Genomic DNA, 16707 nt, shown 5'->3' with positions numbered 1-16707 from the left:
GTTTTTTTATACTGAGCCATTAAATCCAAGACAGAAAACTTAGCTTCTTAAGATTTTCTTTAACGATTTGGGTCATAATATATTTTTTTTACTATATGACATTAATATTTATTGTGTTTATTGAGCAGTATTCAGCAGGCGAATCACATTTTGTTATACTTATGGGGACATTTTGTGCCCAAAGTGTTGGTGAAGCCCAACCTACAGCACATCTGCTAACATCAAAATACACTGATGAAATTAAAGGAATTATGGAAAAATAAAAGAGACCAATAGATGCACAAAATCAGAGTATTGTTCTGGTGTTGTTGCAAGAGATAAAAATCATTAGCAAAACAATCTTCCAAAGGAGGAAATCCTTTCAAGAGTTCATACTTTAGTCTCAGAAAATATTTTCTTCTGAAAGGGTCCAGTGTCCAATGGTAGTTAAAATCTTTACAGCCCTATGCGTAAGACAGATATTTTCCTTGTCACCATAAATCAATTAAATTGCTTCCTTGACTGAAAAAACAACAAATCTCTTTTATTATTTTACCCAGGGCTATTGAAATGTGGCAGTTCTAACTTTTCTTGCCCTGAAAAAATACACATGTCCAAAACTAACAAATATCCAATGAAGAACCCTAGAGGCATCGCTTTCTGTATTATTATAGGTATCTTAGTGGTTGGAGCTGCAGATATTTAAAAGGTAGGGCTCGAGCATGCTTTTAAGCTAATAGTCTGCCAACGGTGGGATCTTTATACTATCTAAACCTGTCAAGTAATGTGGAAACAAATTAGCAGGGGTCTGTAAATCTCAGACAGACGTGCACAATGATGCCTTATGTAAAGAAGCCCTTTAAAAATTTGATTTGTGCGTGCTTCTGACTTTTGGAAATGTCGCCGAATAATACTGATGGTTAAGTCATTTAATAACCCCCCATTAAAATGTCAATTAGATATAGCTCTTGAATCATTTAAAGGCATTTGTCAAGTTTGTGCTCTAAATCTCACAGTCTGAATGCTTGGATTCAATTTATGGCTGGTTAACTGCTATAACACTCATTTTTTAATATTTATGCATGAGTGCATTTTGCCCAATAATAAGATCATACATTTGGAATTATGACTGAAGATGCAAAATTATGGTTATAAAGACAACGTATCATACCCAACCGCAGCTCCTAAGGTGGCTTTTATGTATCAAATGTGTGGAAGTAAATGCTAGATTTCTGGCTCTTTGAATTTGCTGTGAGCAGAAATATATTTTACGTTGTCAAGATATTTACTTATGGCAATTCAGCTCATCTCCAAAGGTGCTCGAGACCGATAAATTAGCTGCACTCTGTCTCTCTGACGATTGCAGTTTGCCAAGTTTCATAGTCAGCTGATCAGTTCAAAGGATGTGTGTGTGGTTTCTCTGTCTGAGTAGGAAAGAGTGGTGATGTCTCAGAGAAAGAAAATATTGGATGATGCAAAACTAAACAAAAGCAAACAGCAGTCAATAGGCTTTCTGTGGTGATCAGTGTTAGTGGTGTTACATAGAGTTTAGCTAAATGACTGTTTGGCTCACATGCAGACATGGAAAACAATTGCACCTGGTGTTTATATTGGGGTCTTTTGCCAACTTTCGAGTCTCTAATCTCAAATCTAATATTGCAAAAGAAGCTTTCCCAATTTTCAAATGAATTTGAAAGGTGACGATTCAAATCAATATGAGAGCATATTGAATATAGCATATAACAGAGCAGTGTTTCTCAACCATGTTCCTTGAGAACCATCATCTCTGCACATTTTTCATGTCTCCTTTACCAAATGCACCTGGTTCAGATTATCAGCTCATTAGCAGAGACTGAAAGACTTGTAATTGGGTGTGACAGACAAAGGAGACTGTCAAAACATGCATTGTTGGTGGTCCTCCAAGAAAGTGGTTGAAAAATACTGACATAGAGCATTTAATATGTCTCATCTCTCTCTTTTTAATTATATAATGTTTTTATTATATTATTTTCAGACATATATGCGTGGGCTTCTCTTCATAATAGACAGATATAGACATTTCTTCTGATATGAAAATGATAATGATATAACACTGCACATTAGTAGAGTTGCTCTTCAGTCTTTGGGCTTTCAGCAGTAACATTTGCATTACACTGAACTAAACTGAACTTCAACTGTAAGAACTGAACTGAAGCGGTTTCAATTTACTAGAACTTCATCTATGTTAAGCTGCTTTGACACTATCTATGTTGTAAAAAGCGCCATAGAAATAAAGATGAACTCAATTGATAGTTGACAACAACCAAAAAGAACAACGAATCTTATACTATACTAATGCTGATACTGATAATCTCTTGGGCTTCTGAATATTATTCATGTTGTCAGATAATAAAACAAAAGGAAGAAGTGATTTGCATGTAGCACATCATGGTGACACTATTGGGTCCTCTCTTTTTGCATGTTGGCTCTTAAGGCCCCTACACACTTTTCTTTTGCGTTTATCGTCAGCGTTTTACGAGACGTTTTTCAGTATTCAAACCAAAGCGCTTTTCACTGGCGTCAAGCTTAAGAGTATGCAAAAATCACTCTTTTGACGTTAGATGGCACTACACAAATTTAAGCTTCTGACACCCGCTTGTAACACAGAAGAAGAGGAGGAGAGGAAGTCTGTTGTTAAAGTTACTGGCGAACAAGCATTGATAGTTCAAGCAGCAGCTTCAGCTCTAGCGATGAAGAAATGATTGTTCACCAGTGCAATAAGCAGCTCCACGTTCATATGGCCTCAGGGCATCTTCTTCAATGCACGTGAGCAAAAGTGTCCATCTGATTGATGGAGAAGATTTTGACGCAGCACGTCTAAACAAAAAAACGAGCATGAGGCGTTTTTTTCAAAATGACGCTTTTGCGCCTGCCGCTTTGCGCGTTGGTGTGCACGATCACATTAACGTCCGTTATTTAGTCGCGAGGCGTTAAACATCGACTGAAAATGCGAACAAAAAACATCTCGGTGTGCACGGGCCTTTAGTTTCAAATATGCCACACGTTTATTGATAAAAACATCGATAGAGGTTAAAAGTGGACAAGCGCAAAATGTTTAAAGCTGTGGTCAAACTGCACTTTTTACCCCATAGACTTCCACTCATATGCAAGCGAATGCAGCAGACCGGAAACACAGGCTTGTGTGACAAGTTTTGCATTTCACTGCGTTCAAATGTTCCAGTGGCGTAGCGGACGGGCCCGTAGGGAGCCCCGCGTCGTCGCGATTTTCAATAATTGAAAATCCGGCAACCGCAATAATCAAACTCATGGGAACAACTGTGGTCGGAACCAAAGTTCACAGGTCTGTGTTCTCTGAACACCTCTCAAGCGGTGGACTACTTCATTCTGATTGCTTGCCGCAAATGTTGCCAACTTAACGATTTTTTCACTAGATTTAGCGACTTTTCAGACCCCCCTATCGACAAATCTAGCGACTTTTTTGTGTGTTATTGGAGATTTTTTTTTTAGACTGTCATTTGTCCATACTGTACCGTCCCTACTCTTCTCAATGAGCTGCGTGTGATGCCGCCGGCCCCTCCCCCGCCTCACAGAACTGACAGGCGGCCCAGTCAGTCCTCTACAGCAGCCTCTCCCACCTGCAGCCCGAGAGCAGATCACCCCTCTGTGTACCGACGACAAATGATTTAGCACAGGCAGTGTGAAGGTATTTCCCTTGTACAGTCTAACCGATCTGCTTCTCCTTTATTTTAACAATTTAATTTGACCGTTTATTCTTTTCTTGTTCACAATCACAGATACTTTAGTGACAGTTTCTGAACTTGTCTGAGTTTATTACATATGAGAGATTACTGCACATTCACTACACATCTATAATGACATACTGTATTCAAACAGCAATGAATTTAGTTGAATAAACATGCTTATATAAAGTGTAGTGCAAATCATAAATACCCCTTTAGTAACCATAGGCTGTTAAACAAACAGAAACGGTAGAACGTGATGATGTCAGTGATATGCAAATTGACGTATGACGTATCCCCCCCCCCCCCACACACTTCATCAGGGGGCCCCGTCAGCGATCCCGGCAGGGGGGCCTCCGCATTTTGCGCTACGCCACTGAAGCTTGGTGAACTCTGATCTATGAATTCGCATCATGTGATTGAGTGAGACCAATAGAAGATTAAAACATGACGTGACTGTACAGAAATTTAAAATAACATATCAAATCATCAATCGCTTGCTTTCATCAAAGTCTAATCCTATTATCTCGCCCATTTTTACAGTGCCTTAAAACAGAATTATACAAGCAAACTCTAGTGTGACCCAGGACTCTGTCAAAGTCCCTTTAAGACAAGTCATTTCACTTGACAGCCGTCTATGAAACACCTCTCGGCCAGTATGCTCGGGAATTCTGTTTGAATGGGAAAACCTCAAATTCTCCAAAACTGCTTGCCAAGCTTATGATTGAATTTCATATTAGGAATCATCAATAAAAAGGGGTGGCGCGGAGACAAAGAAGGTAGCTGATTCGAGCCTCGGCTGGGTCAATTGGCATTTTTGTGTGGAGTTTGCATGTTCTCCCCGTGTTGGCGTGGGTTTCCTTCAGGTGCTCTGGTTTCACCCACAGTCCAAAGGCATGCGGTATAGGTGAATTGGGTAACCTAAATTGTCCATAGTGTATGAGTGTGAATGAGTGTGCATGGGTGTTTCCCAGTGATGGGTTGGAGCTGGAAGAGCATCCGCTGCGTAAAAAATGTGCTGGCGGTTCATTCCGCTGTGGTGACCCCAGATTAATAAAGGCACAAAGCTGAAAAGAAAATGAATGAATGAATCACCAATAAAATTAAAACAACAACTATCTCTTTAGTTTTATTTCTAAACCTCTAAAAACTGCAAAAAGTCATGTCTGGTCAGAGCCTCTCCCGGAGTATCATCAGTCTATAGTGACCAATGATTGGCTCCTGTACTAGAAGGCAGGCTTTATTTGCAATATAGTGATCGATGATAGGCCCCCGTACTAGAAGGCGGGCCTTATTTGTCATATTGGCCGTTTATTATTTAAACTATAACTGTTTATTATTCAAAATATTTATTAAATTATACGAGTATCATACACGACGAAAAGCAATTGTTGTTTGCTAGATTCAGCTCAACAAAAGTGTCATTTTGCAGCACGCTGTTTAAATAGCAAATGCATTTGTGCTCATATGTGCGCCCATAGGTGTTTTGGTCTAAAAAAGCAGGCGTGTTAAGGTGCATAGCTGGCACGTTGCTATTTTGAGGTACTAAAATAGCCTGCACAATAGACCAGCTGAGAAGAGGCCTAAAGTCCAGCTGAGAACGCGCTAGTTGTGCGCCTTGCTTAAACATTGCTTAACACACACAGCGTGTAGAGCAATATGTAAATAGCTTTACAAATGAATAAGGATTAAAGTATTACAAAAATGATTGTTTTCTACATAAAAACTAGTACATCCATGCCTTCTTCATCTCAGGGGGCCTTTTCAGTTTATTCATGACAGTTTGTTTTTGTATAATGTGATTATTAGTAGTAGTAGTGTTTATTATATGCACATTTATATTTGTTTTATTAAAAACAAGCTTAGATTTGCCCACCAGTCAGGTTTTGGACCATGTGGGGCACTGCATGTGTATTTGGATATAACTCCACACATTTTTTTAACACACTTCGTTATTATTGTTTATTTATTTGTTTGTTGGACATTAGAACTGAATTTAGAAATAGTTTTGAAACAAATCTTTGCGCTTAACAAACGAAATTAATTATTTATAGGTAAACGGATGTCTGTGCGTACAACGTTTCCCTATCCATGAGAGCGAAAGTGAAAGTAATGAATGAGGAGGCTCATCTGCAGATGGTCTGCTTAACTGTTTTCTCGCTAGAGAAGCACTCATATTTTCCACTTAAAAAGTCTGCCATGTAAATAGCAAATGCGCTATGGCGCAACGCAACTGACTCTTAAAGGAAGATGAAACTTTAATTGGTTTATTCTCAAAACACACCTATAACTCATTAAGAAAATAAGCTCAACCCTGTTAGACCATGCTCCGCGGTGCAAAGTGGATTTTTCCGACGTTAAAATAGCAAAAGTGGATTCTGACACGCCTTAATGCTGTTGTGCCCTGTGCTTTGGACTTTGCGCCTGGATCTTCAAAATAGAGCCCTTTGACTATTTCACACCTGTGTATTACATCATTCAAATCTTATTGCACTGACAACAGTGAAAATTCTAGTCAGGTGCAACTTTTTTTTCCTCTGGAAAATGCGGCAGTTTTTTGGGGGGTTTAAACATTTGTGTGAATAATCAACCAGAAACACACTGCTTCTTTATTTAATCCTTGTCACACACCTGACTTTATATTAGCCCCGAAACACTAATTCCTTCCAAGAAAAGAGATTTTTACTCAAAGCTGTTGAGGAGTTGCCAGAACAGTATTTTACTGAACACTTACAGTAAATGCAGTGTTGGATCTGTTGAGTATTGGCACTAAATGATTATATACTTGTCTTAAAGTACTTCTAGAAGAAATAGAACTATCTGATTTCTGTAGCTGCACATACCTGTGAGCCACAGCGATATTCTCCATTTCACCAAAGTGCTTGGGTTAGTGTGAATTTAATACTCAACTGTGCCTTTAAATTTAAGACAGTGCTACATCCTTTGAGTCTGTTCCTGACAGCTACAGCAGCCATTAGCGGGGTCTCCAGTAGACAGTATTTTCCCTCTGCTCAGCAACTTATGAATTACACCAGCAGTTACTCCTACACTTAAGTCTCACCAAACCGTAGGAACAGGAAATGGTTTTTCAATGTTTCCTCATGGACATGGCGTATACTATGCATGTGCATCACAGACCGAGTGTTGTTCTTCTTGTTATCCAGTGCAGTGTAGGAAGACCGTACAGTTTATTGTACAATTCCTTATGTTTTACGACTGAATAACTGAAGCATTCAGTCTGACCTGAAGATAAACAGAGCAATTTATAGATCTGATCGTGCACAGACCCCAATCTGGTTTATTTTAGCATTAATGACCCGAACAGCAGTGTTGAGTTTTTCAGCTTCCTAGGAATACTGATTGTTTAAACACTAAACTTTAAATTAAATAAAAGACAAACTCTATAAAAAGGAACAGAATGGCTCAATAAGGGATGTTTTTTTTTTCCCTTCTTCCTACAAATGAAGACATTCAATCTGTAGCGCAGACTTTGATTCTCTTGTTCTACCCTGAAATCAGCGTGTCCCTCCTCACCTCCTCCATAACAATCAGGTATCGCTCTGCCACACCAAAGGAGTTTAATGCATCGTTTGTTCAGTGGAAAGCATCATTGAATTAGACTGCTTCAAAGAACTTAATGTCCTAGAAGTGGGTAAGCAAGACCTCCCATCTTCATCAGCACTACTTTACAGCTTTACTCTCCAAGGAAGGCTCTCAAAAACATTAAATCAAATGGTTCACGTGTTTGTTTTTCTCCTGAGAAAGGCCAGATTTAACTTTTTTAAAGTTTCTCTACTAAAAGGCGATTCTGGATTACAAATCAATTTGCACAGTGCAACTACAGAGTACACACTCCAAAAACCGTAGTAAATTTTAAAAAAGCGGTAACATAATTACTATAGTACATCAAAGTAGCATTCTAACCCTAATCATATTCTATAGTCATAGTTCATTCATTCATTGTCTTTTCGCCTTATGTCTCTTTATTAATCAGGGGTCGCCACAGCAGAATGAACTGCCAACTTATCCAGTATATGTGTACGCAGCATATGCCCTTCTAGCAGCAACCCATTACTGTGGGTGAAACCAGAACACCCGGAGGAAACCCACGCGAACACTGGGAAAACATGCAAACTCCACACAGAAGTGACAACTGACCATAAAGCTATTAAATTCATATGTTTCATAGGAAGTTATACAATAATATATTTGTGTATACATTAGATTAGTCATTACTAGAGCCTATATAACAAAATAACATACGATAATGGTCCAAACGCTAGTACAGCCAAATTTATGTTACAGAAAAATATTAAATACAATTTTTTTTCCAAAAAGAGGGAAAAAAAAAAATCAAGAAAAGCAAAAAAATATTATTTTTTATTATTTAATTGAAATTTTGTAGGCTGTATTTTTTTTTCAATATTTAGCTTGAATTTAATTGTATTATCTATCAATTTCTAAATATGTTTGGTGACAAAAATATTATATGAATAAATATATCTATTTAATAAATCTGTTTTGTTTAAATCCGTTTTGACATAAAACTCATCAATGGCACGGAAAAAGCAAAACCATTTATCAGTTTGACGCACATCATAATAGGCTACCAGTCATAGAAGTAAAGCAAAAATAACGTCCCTTAATTCGGTCACGTCCAGCGGCCGTCATCCTTAAACCAATCTCCATCATTGTAAGCTACTTGATTTTCTTTGTTCCATTGCTCAGTTTGTTTGATGTTTGCTCCCACTTTCCTTCGCATACCTTCGCATTTCCTTTGCTAATCGCATCTTTGCATTGTCTTCACATGTCAATCACTCACACTTCGTCCGTGTCTGCTTACTGCACAGGCAGCAAAACAATTTTCCCTCACTTTTATGTAATGTTAGGATTGTGAGGGAGCAGGTGGGACGTAATTTTTTGAGAGACACTTAAATACATCACGTGAGCTGCGTATGTAACATCTATGATGTAACAATTAATTGCAAACAGAAATAAAAGTAATTTGATTATATCCTTTGGAACTGGATGTTTTATGAGATTATTTACTTTTTCTGGCAATTATTTTGTGTTTAAATTAAGATTTTTTTTTTATTTTGCGTTGGATTTAGTGATCGCAAAATTCAATTTTCAGTTCAATTCAATTCACCTTTATTTGTGCTTTTACAATGTAGGTTGTGTCAAAGCAGCTTCACATAGAAGCTGCTTTGCGAAAAACTAGGGGGTATGATGCATATAACAGGGGTGTCAAAGTTCCTGGAGGGCTACAGTTCTAACTCTACTTTAACACACTTACCAGCAGGTTTAAACAGGCCGGAAAGACTTAGTTTGATCAGGTGTGTTTAATTAGGGTTAAAGTTAAACTGTGCAGAGCTGTGGGACTCCAGGGACTGAGTTTAACACCTGTGTTTTACACCATATGATTTTACACCAAAGCAACTTATCTGTTTTTATTATTTCAAAGCACAATATTTTTTTCTGAGAAACTATTTAACACACACACACACACACACACACACACACACACACACACACACACACACACACACACACACATATATATATATATAATTTAATTAATAAGTATAGTATTTACTAAAGTTGAATATTGTTTACTTTATAACATTACATGCACATAACTGTAAAATGAACCATTAAGGAACATACAAATTTATTCAAGCATTTCCTACTTTATGTTTTATTAAGAGCTTCATTTAGCATTTTCACCTCAACATCCACAGTGCACATCTCATGAAACAGTCCATAGCATAATTCCCTCCTAATTTTATTTTAATGTTGTATTAGCAGTCTTCTGCATTGGAAAAGCACATCCAGCTTATTTGTTCATTCTTGGCCTAAAACCAAGGAAATTTGAGGGAAATATTTTCTAATCTCACCATACTTCAGTGATGAAAGACAGGAATAAAGACACATTTGGAAGTCTGACACAGTCTGTCTGCCCCCATGCTGTTTGATAGAGCACACATTATGTGTAACGAAATAACAGAAAAGAGCAGCTCGGCACATATTGTGTCATCATGATATGGTTGTTTGTATGATGAAATATTGACTAGGCAATTGCAAAACCTGGAATTTTCAATGTCCCAGCATTTGTGTTGTTTGCTGTCCAGTATGAGCTGTTGTTTTGTATTCTGGTCCATGACTCAAACCCAGCCGTGTCAAAAATGATAAGCCCACCTTGGCAATCAGAAAGCATAAAATGTGAGCTGTGGATTCCAGCAATCTTGGAAGGCATTGGGAATCAGTTTCCATGACGCGGATAGAATCGTGACATTCTGCTAACCTTGCTAGAGTCACAGGACGGTATAGGCTAAATGATGATTGCTTTTCCTGGTCTTTTCACATCCTCCTTTGCATTGCTTGGGTACTCTCAAAAATACATATTGCACTCTCTGCGTGACCCCGCACACATCCTCCGCTCTTCAGCTCTTGATAATTGCAAATCCATAAGCCTGATGAAATATAAAAAACTCAGCAGCATCTTGTTCCTGCTGTTTCACTTGTTTACAAACTACTGCAAGTTTGCCATCCATTAATGAGAGAAAAGGATATAATCAACAAATCTTTGTAAAATGTTTTTTTTTTGTTGTTGTTGGGAAAAAACGCTGCAAAAAGATGCTGAATTTTAAGAACTGTATTTAAATATATTGCAGTAAAGTAACAACATTTATTTTGTAATTTTAAGCAACATGCAAACTGTATTTAAATGTAATGCAGTAAAGTAACACTTTGTGTAGTTACAAATTAATTTTGCGAGGAGCACGAGATGCGATCGACTTTAGCTGATCCTTATCGCTAATCATTAGCTAGCCAGATGATCAGATCATTCTAAAACTACTATAAATATCCTGTCAAAACTTCATTCCCTATCTTTATCTTTAATCCAACTCCCCCCTCCTCTTAAATTCTATGATCGGGTGACACGGCAGCTCAGTGGCTGGCGTGCTGCCTCACATCGGGAGGGCCAAAGGTTTAAGTTCTAATTGAGCCAGTAAGCACTCCACGCGGAGTTTCAATGTTCTCACTGTGTTGCGTGGGTTTTCCCCGGGTGCTCCAGTTTCCTCCCACAGTCTAAAAACGTGTACGAATTGTAATAACAATCACAAGCAATTTATGCATACATACTGAATCAATCAGAACCACCATATTAGCCAAAGTATAAAGCAGGGAGCTCTCGAGAAATACCAGATCGTATCCTTCCTAATGCTCAATGACCATGCGGGAACCTTGGGCTCATCTATCTCTAAGCTCAGGGTTCTCTCCCGTGACAGCATGCCAAACCTGCTATTATAGGGATTAAATTAAAAAGAAAATGAATGAATAAATGAATATTTCAAAAGTTTCATAATAAAAGTATATTCATACATACATCAATTAAGACAAGTATATACAGTATATTTTCTCCGAAATATTTTCATTTATTTTAAGAATTATTGTAATATTTATTTACTTTTTACAAATTAACTTACATTTTTTATTTACGAATATTAATTTTTCTATTTCAAGAGGTTGTTACACAATGACAATTAATGAATTGACATGAACCTTCTTTAGTTAAGGGTTGCTTTAGCCTTAGTATCATTCATGTGGCATGATTTTTATCCTTTTTCAGTTCTTCCTTTCCTTCAGAATCAAACCCACATCGTTGGTGTTCCCAGTGCCTGGCTCTATTATTTACAGGAAGCCATTTATTATGCAAATATGCACAATTACCTATTATTACAATACTCTAACTACATACAACATAAAGTTTTACCTGTATTTACTTAAATAGGGTAAATATTTTGCACTTACACTGTACTTACCTAAACAAGCACCGGTAATATAAGTTAACTACATAGTTATCATTATAATTATAAGAAGAAAATGGTATTTACATGTGGAACTGGACTGTTAAATAAAACTACAATTTTCCTGATTTAGAATTAGATGTTTTTATTTAGGTTTTTTTTTTTTTTTTACATTTGTGCAAAATACCAGTGTCGTTATCTTGATCCCAACACCTTAAATGATCTCATCCAACAGACATCGATGCCCCAACAAATCTAGCAACCAGGGAGGTGACGGAAAACTCTGCGACTGTGACATGGGACGGTGTCCGCGCTGAAATCGATGGCTACATGCTGACTTACAGCTCGGCAGAGGGCACCAGCCGAGAAATTAAAGTGGCAGCGGGTGCCACATCTTACCAGCTGACCTCTCTGAAGCCAGGAGTCCTGTACACAGTTTTCCTCTGGGCCTATAAGGGCTCTCGTTCCAGCAGGAAGAGCATGACTGAGGCTGAGACGGGTAAGCTGTTCACCTTCTGGGTGAGGATGTGAGGCTTTACTTTCCTTTTTATTTCCTCATCTCAAGCGTTTCCTCAAGGGATTTCGCCACTATGCTTTGATCTTTTCAGCTTCTCACTGGATGGAAGAGTGGCTGTTCTCATTCTCAGATGTTCTTGTGCATCAAAGCAGTCATTTCCTTGATCATTTTATTGCTTTTAACTGAGATTTTGTCTCTCCAGTAAAGCTTCTGCAGGCAGTCCTTGCAGAAATATTTACATCTGCGCATTTGGCAGACGTACAGAGCATATTATTACGCGTGTTATCTGCCAGTCAGACTGTGACCTTGGTGTTGCAACCAGTGTATTGTGGAGCTATAATGTTCCGGTATTTTCCATTTTCCATAAAACAAAGCGTCATTAACAGCTCTTTTAAATGAAAGCCAACACTGTAATAATAAGACTCCTCCATACAGTAGCAACTGAAATTCAAAAGAGTGAACAAGAGCACTATTTCTCCAGTGGGTGCTGTTGTAGATGGTAAACCAGATGGTCTAAATGCATTACCAGCTGACTGTCAGAGACAGGAAACACAACCCAAACAGAAGCACTTGGATTTATAACAAATGTACCCATGCGTATCCTCTGTTGGGTTTCCATGAGCATTTATCACTGTCCCACATTACAGCGTCCAAGAGCATTAGAAGAAATCTGTGCAATGTTGTGTGAATTTCTGTTTACAGTGTTTAGAAAAACAAGGGACTGGTTCAGCATTTCAGATTATATTGGTTTAATCTTTATTTACTCACCCTGGTGATTGTTCATCGCTGTATGACCATTAGGCATGGGCTGGTATAAGATTCTGACAGTATAATAACCTTGGATAAAAATACATGGTTTCACGGTATTGTGATTACTGCTCTAAAATAAGTTATTTTTAAATGTCTGGGTAATAAAAAACTTTTCCCCCAATTGAGCACAATATATTTTATTTTAAGAAACATTTCAAATATTTTGGACCAGTAACCTTTGATTTAGAGTTTCCTTTTCTGCTGGAGATACTGTTGCCCTCAAAATCTAAATAAAGTAAAGTTGTATAAAACGTAAAAAAAACATTAAAAAAAACATAAACCTTAAGAATGATATATGGGAAAATGTTGGTATTTTCAAAACCTTGACTTTTCCATACCGCGGTAAACCTTAAAACTGGTTATCGTCTCATGCCTAATGCCCATCTTTTATTTTTTAATACCCCAAATGGAAAAAAAAAAATACTTGTTGTTCCTTATGGTGGAAGTGAATAGCTCGCACCCATCATTAAACGGTTCACAGAATAATCCCATACCCAATATTATTATTTTTAACATATTTTTTAGTATTTACGTAATATGAAATATTATTTTAAAATATTATTTATTATATATTTTAATATTACAACTTGTTTAAACAACGTATTTAAAATGAGCTGAAACAACACAATTTTTTAGATTTTTTTTAGGAAAACTTAATTGTTTTATGTTTAATCCATTTAAATTGTTAGGTTAACTTAATCATTTGTGTTGGGACAACAGGAATGAGCAGTGCATGTGACACATATTCTGGTGTTTAAGCAAAAAAAAAAAGAAATAATTAATTAATGTAAATCCCGATAATTTGTCTTGAAATTCCAATAGTTTACATCAATCCTGGAAAAATATTAAGATTGTGTGAAATTAACATTAATTGAAACATGGTCCAAAATAAAATCCATGCATTTTTTTCTCTGAAGTTTATATACATGCTGTTTTTATCAAAACAGCAAAAGATCACATTCATCTATCAATCCAGACGTTCATCTGACACCTGAGTTACAATCCAGATTTACTGTTGACTGCCATTACGTGATCAAGCTTGAGCTGGACATTGTTTTTTTTTTTTAAATATGCCATGAGGGCATATGGCAGTAGGAAATCACCAGTCTGAGTACAAAATTAATTTTCATAGTTGGCTGAATTGGAATCAAGAAACTTAAATCAAGAAAACTAAATATTTGGTATAATATTTGCTATCTCAATATTTGCTACTGTAGTTGACTTAATTAGCTTCAGATGTTAATATGCAATGTTGTAATGCAGATTTTTTCCCTCAAAATTAGTTTGCTGCATTATATGTGCAACTGTTAATCCACACTAGGGCTGCACAATATTGGAAAAATCTGAAATTGTAACATTTATAGCAGAAAAATAAAATATCCCAATATGAATACAGTTACACAAGATTTGAATAGCTCTATTTGACAGTTTTCTGGGGAGTCTAACAGCATTCAAGTACAAAAAATTGCATAATCACAACATAAAATATGCTTTTCTTACTTTGCTTTATTTCGTTTTCAACCTAAATTTGAAAACGATCCTTAGATCAAAAGAGTTTTTCCTTAAAACAAGCAAAATTATCATCTGCCAATAGGGTAAGGTAAAGTAATCTTGTTTTTACTTTGAAATGTGGTTATTTAGAATCACAAGATATAAATTATAAATTCTTTAGTATACCTTCAAACATCATACATTTTTGTGTACAAATATTTTAAACTCTCTTGAAATGCGAAGTCCCAGGGCTTAAAATGTCCCTCTATTATTGTTAAACTTAGCAGTGACTCTATCAATCACATTTTCTGAGGCTCCTGGTCAACTATAATTCAGACTCAACATTGCATGTCTTGTGATGTGACTATTGAGGATGTGCACATTGCGATATCGATGCCAAAATTGATATATTGTGCAGCTCTAAATATTAGTAAAAAATGTATTATTATTATTAAAACTATTTTAGAGTATGTTGCATTTAAAAGGAGCTTTGTCTTCACTTTTAGTGCTTAAATCTTTAATTTAAATGCAAATCAAATATCTGGTAAACTCTCAGTATATGACTGTAGTTGTCATTGCTTTGTTGCTACTTATTCAAGTGCAAAAGACAGCATACATATTATGAATATTTTGTATTCACACAGCATGCACAGTGCTCTCACATATGACAGAAAGCATGATTCCACCTGGCCACATTTGTGTTGATTTAGTTCAATCGGCATTAACAAATTCTTATTTGCTTTTATACATCCCTTTTTAAATATTTACACGCATTTATTTTTAAAAACGTGTAAAGGATTCTTTTATATAGCGTGCAGTGCAGTGTTGTCCTCGGTCTCTGTGCTGTAGTGATGAATTGTGGTGTTCTAACAAAACCTGCTGGCTCCATTAATCAAGCCTAACGCTAATTTGAGAAAATTGAACTTTTCATAAGTACCGAGTGTTTTCAGATTTACATAATTAAACTCGTTAATTTCCACTCAACTTTTTTTAGAAGCACCCAACATCAGATAAGATAAAAATCTTTACTGATCCAAGAGGGAAATTAAATCAAACTGTGAAGGGAAATAATAGTGTTTGCTATCTGCATCTTGGATTTATAGCTCATTAAATCAGCATGAAAAGGATAAATTGTCTATCTTCATGGTTCAATGATGCATTGCCTCACATGGTCATGCATCGTCTCCAGTACAGCTTTGTGTATATCTGCATGCAACGCTGTGCATTAACACTGTTGTGCAACTGGCTTTTTAGACATAGATGCTCCTACTAACCTCATGACCAGGGAAGTGACAGAGGACTCAGCTTCGGTGACGTGGAACAAGGTGCAGGCTGACATTGATGGCTACATGCTGAAATACAGCTCTCTAGACGGCTCCGGCCAGGAGGTTCGAGTAGGAGCTGACAGCACCTCCTACAGGTTCACGGGTCTCAAGCCTGGTGTTCTCTACACAGTCTATGTGTGGGCCATCAAAGGCGCTCGCTCTAGCAAAAAGAGTTCAACAGAAGCGGAAACAGGTTTTTGATTAGTATCTTCCCAGTCAGCTCATGCAAACTTAAACAGTTCTATGTTTTGAACAGTTTATCTCTGTTTACAGAAATAAGGCTTTTACTATACTGTATATAGACTTGAATTGTTTATAAATTAAGGTCCAGAGGCATGTTGCATAAAACATGTTGAACAAACTCAACACTCAATGTAAAGTGTTTAACCTAGAGTTTGTAGTTAACTCTGGAGGGCATGCACATGAAAGTGTGACACATGCAGCAAACAGCCAATCACACGACACATGAGAGAGTCAGTTTGATTTAGATCTCCCAAGAGAGTCAACAATTCACTTCTCTGTAGAAAATTAAGATATGTCATTAACAGTAATATAATGAATTTAAACACATACACAAGGTAAAAATATACACTGTTGATGCAGTGAAAGAATATATTATCATATCAATACAAGTTAATTATTTCATTTGTTTAAAAAATATAAGTGTTTGTTGAAATATATAAGATCACAAACAACTTAAAAGTCAGACATTTTAAGACCTTTCCATTTTAAAGCAAATGCATATGTTAAAATTTGAAATGCGAATGTTAATTTAAAGGCATTAACAATAAGAAAAGACAATTCGAATGTATTTGAATATGTAATATATTAAGTATAAGTAATTTAATATAAACATATTATTATTAGCAATAACAAAAAATAATTTGGACTAAAAATGATTTTAGTGATAGACAATAGTGAAAAAGACGTACAAGAACTAAGAGTAGCTTTATTGACATATACAATATATGTTATTGCTATGGAGACGTTCATAACTCTGGTTAACCGTGTAGCACAAGTTTTGCTGGCTACGA

General features: G+C 36.5%; 1 protein-coding gene across 3 annotated transcripts in view; it reads left to right on the top strand.

Moving 5' to 3' along the window:
* The window catches only part of tnn (tenascin N), a 57597-nt gene that overhangs the window by 26793 nt on the left and 14097 nt on the right, over window positions 1–16707 (top strand). For 2 of the 3 annotated variants that reach the window (NM_131036.2, XM_005171264.6), the window contains exons 7-8: window positions 11766–12029; window positions 15603–15866. In NM_131036.2, coding sequence (NP_571111.2) covers window positions 11766–12029; window positions 15603–15866 — 528 coding nt within the window. The remainder of the gene's footprint in view (window positions 1–11765; window positions 12030–15602; window positions 15867–16707) is intronic. The other variant, XM_005171265.5, reaches the window with a different exon arrangement.

Source organism: Danio rerio, chromosome 2 (assembly GCF_049306965.1).
Source record: "Danio rerio strain Tuebingen ecotype United States chromosome 2, GRCz12tu, whole genome shotgun sequence".
Classification (NCBI taxonomy): Eukaryota; Metazoa; Chordata; class Actinopteri; order Cypriniformes; family Danionidae; genus Danio; species Danio rerio.
This window is presented reverse-complemented; position numbering and strand designations above follow the sequence as displayed.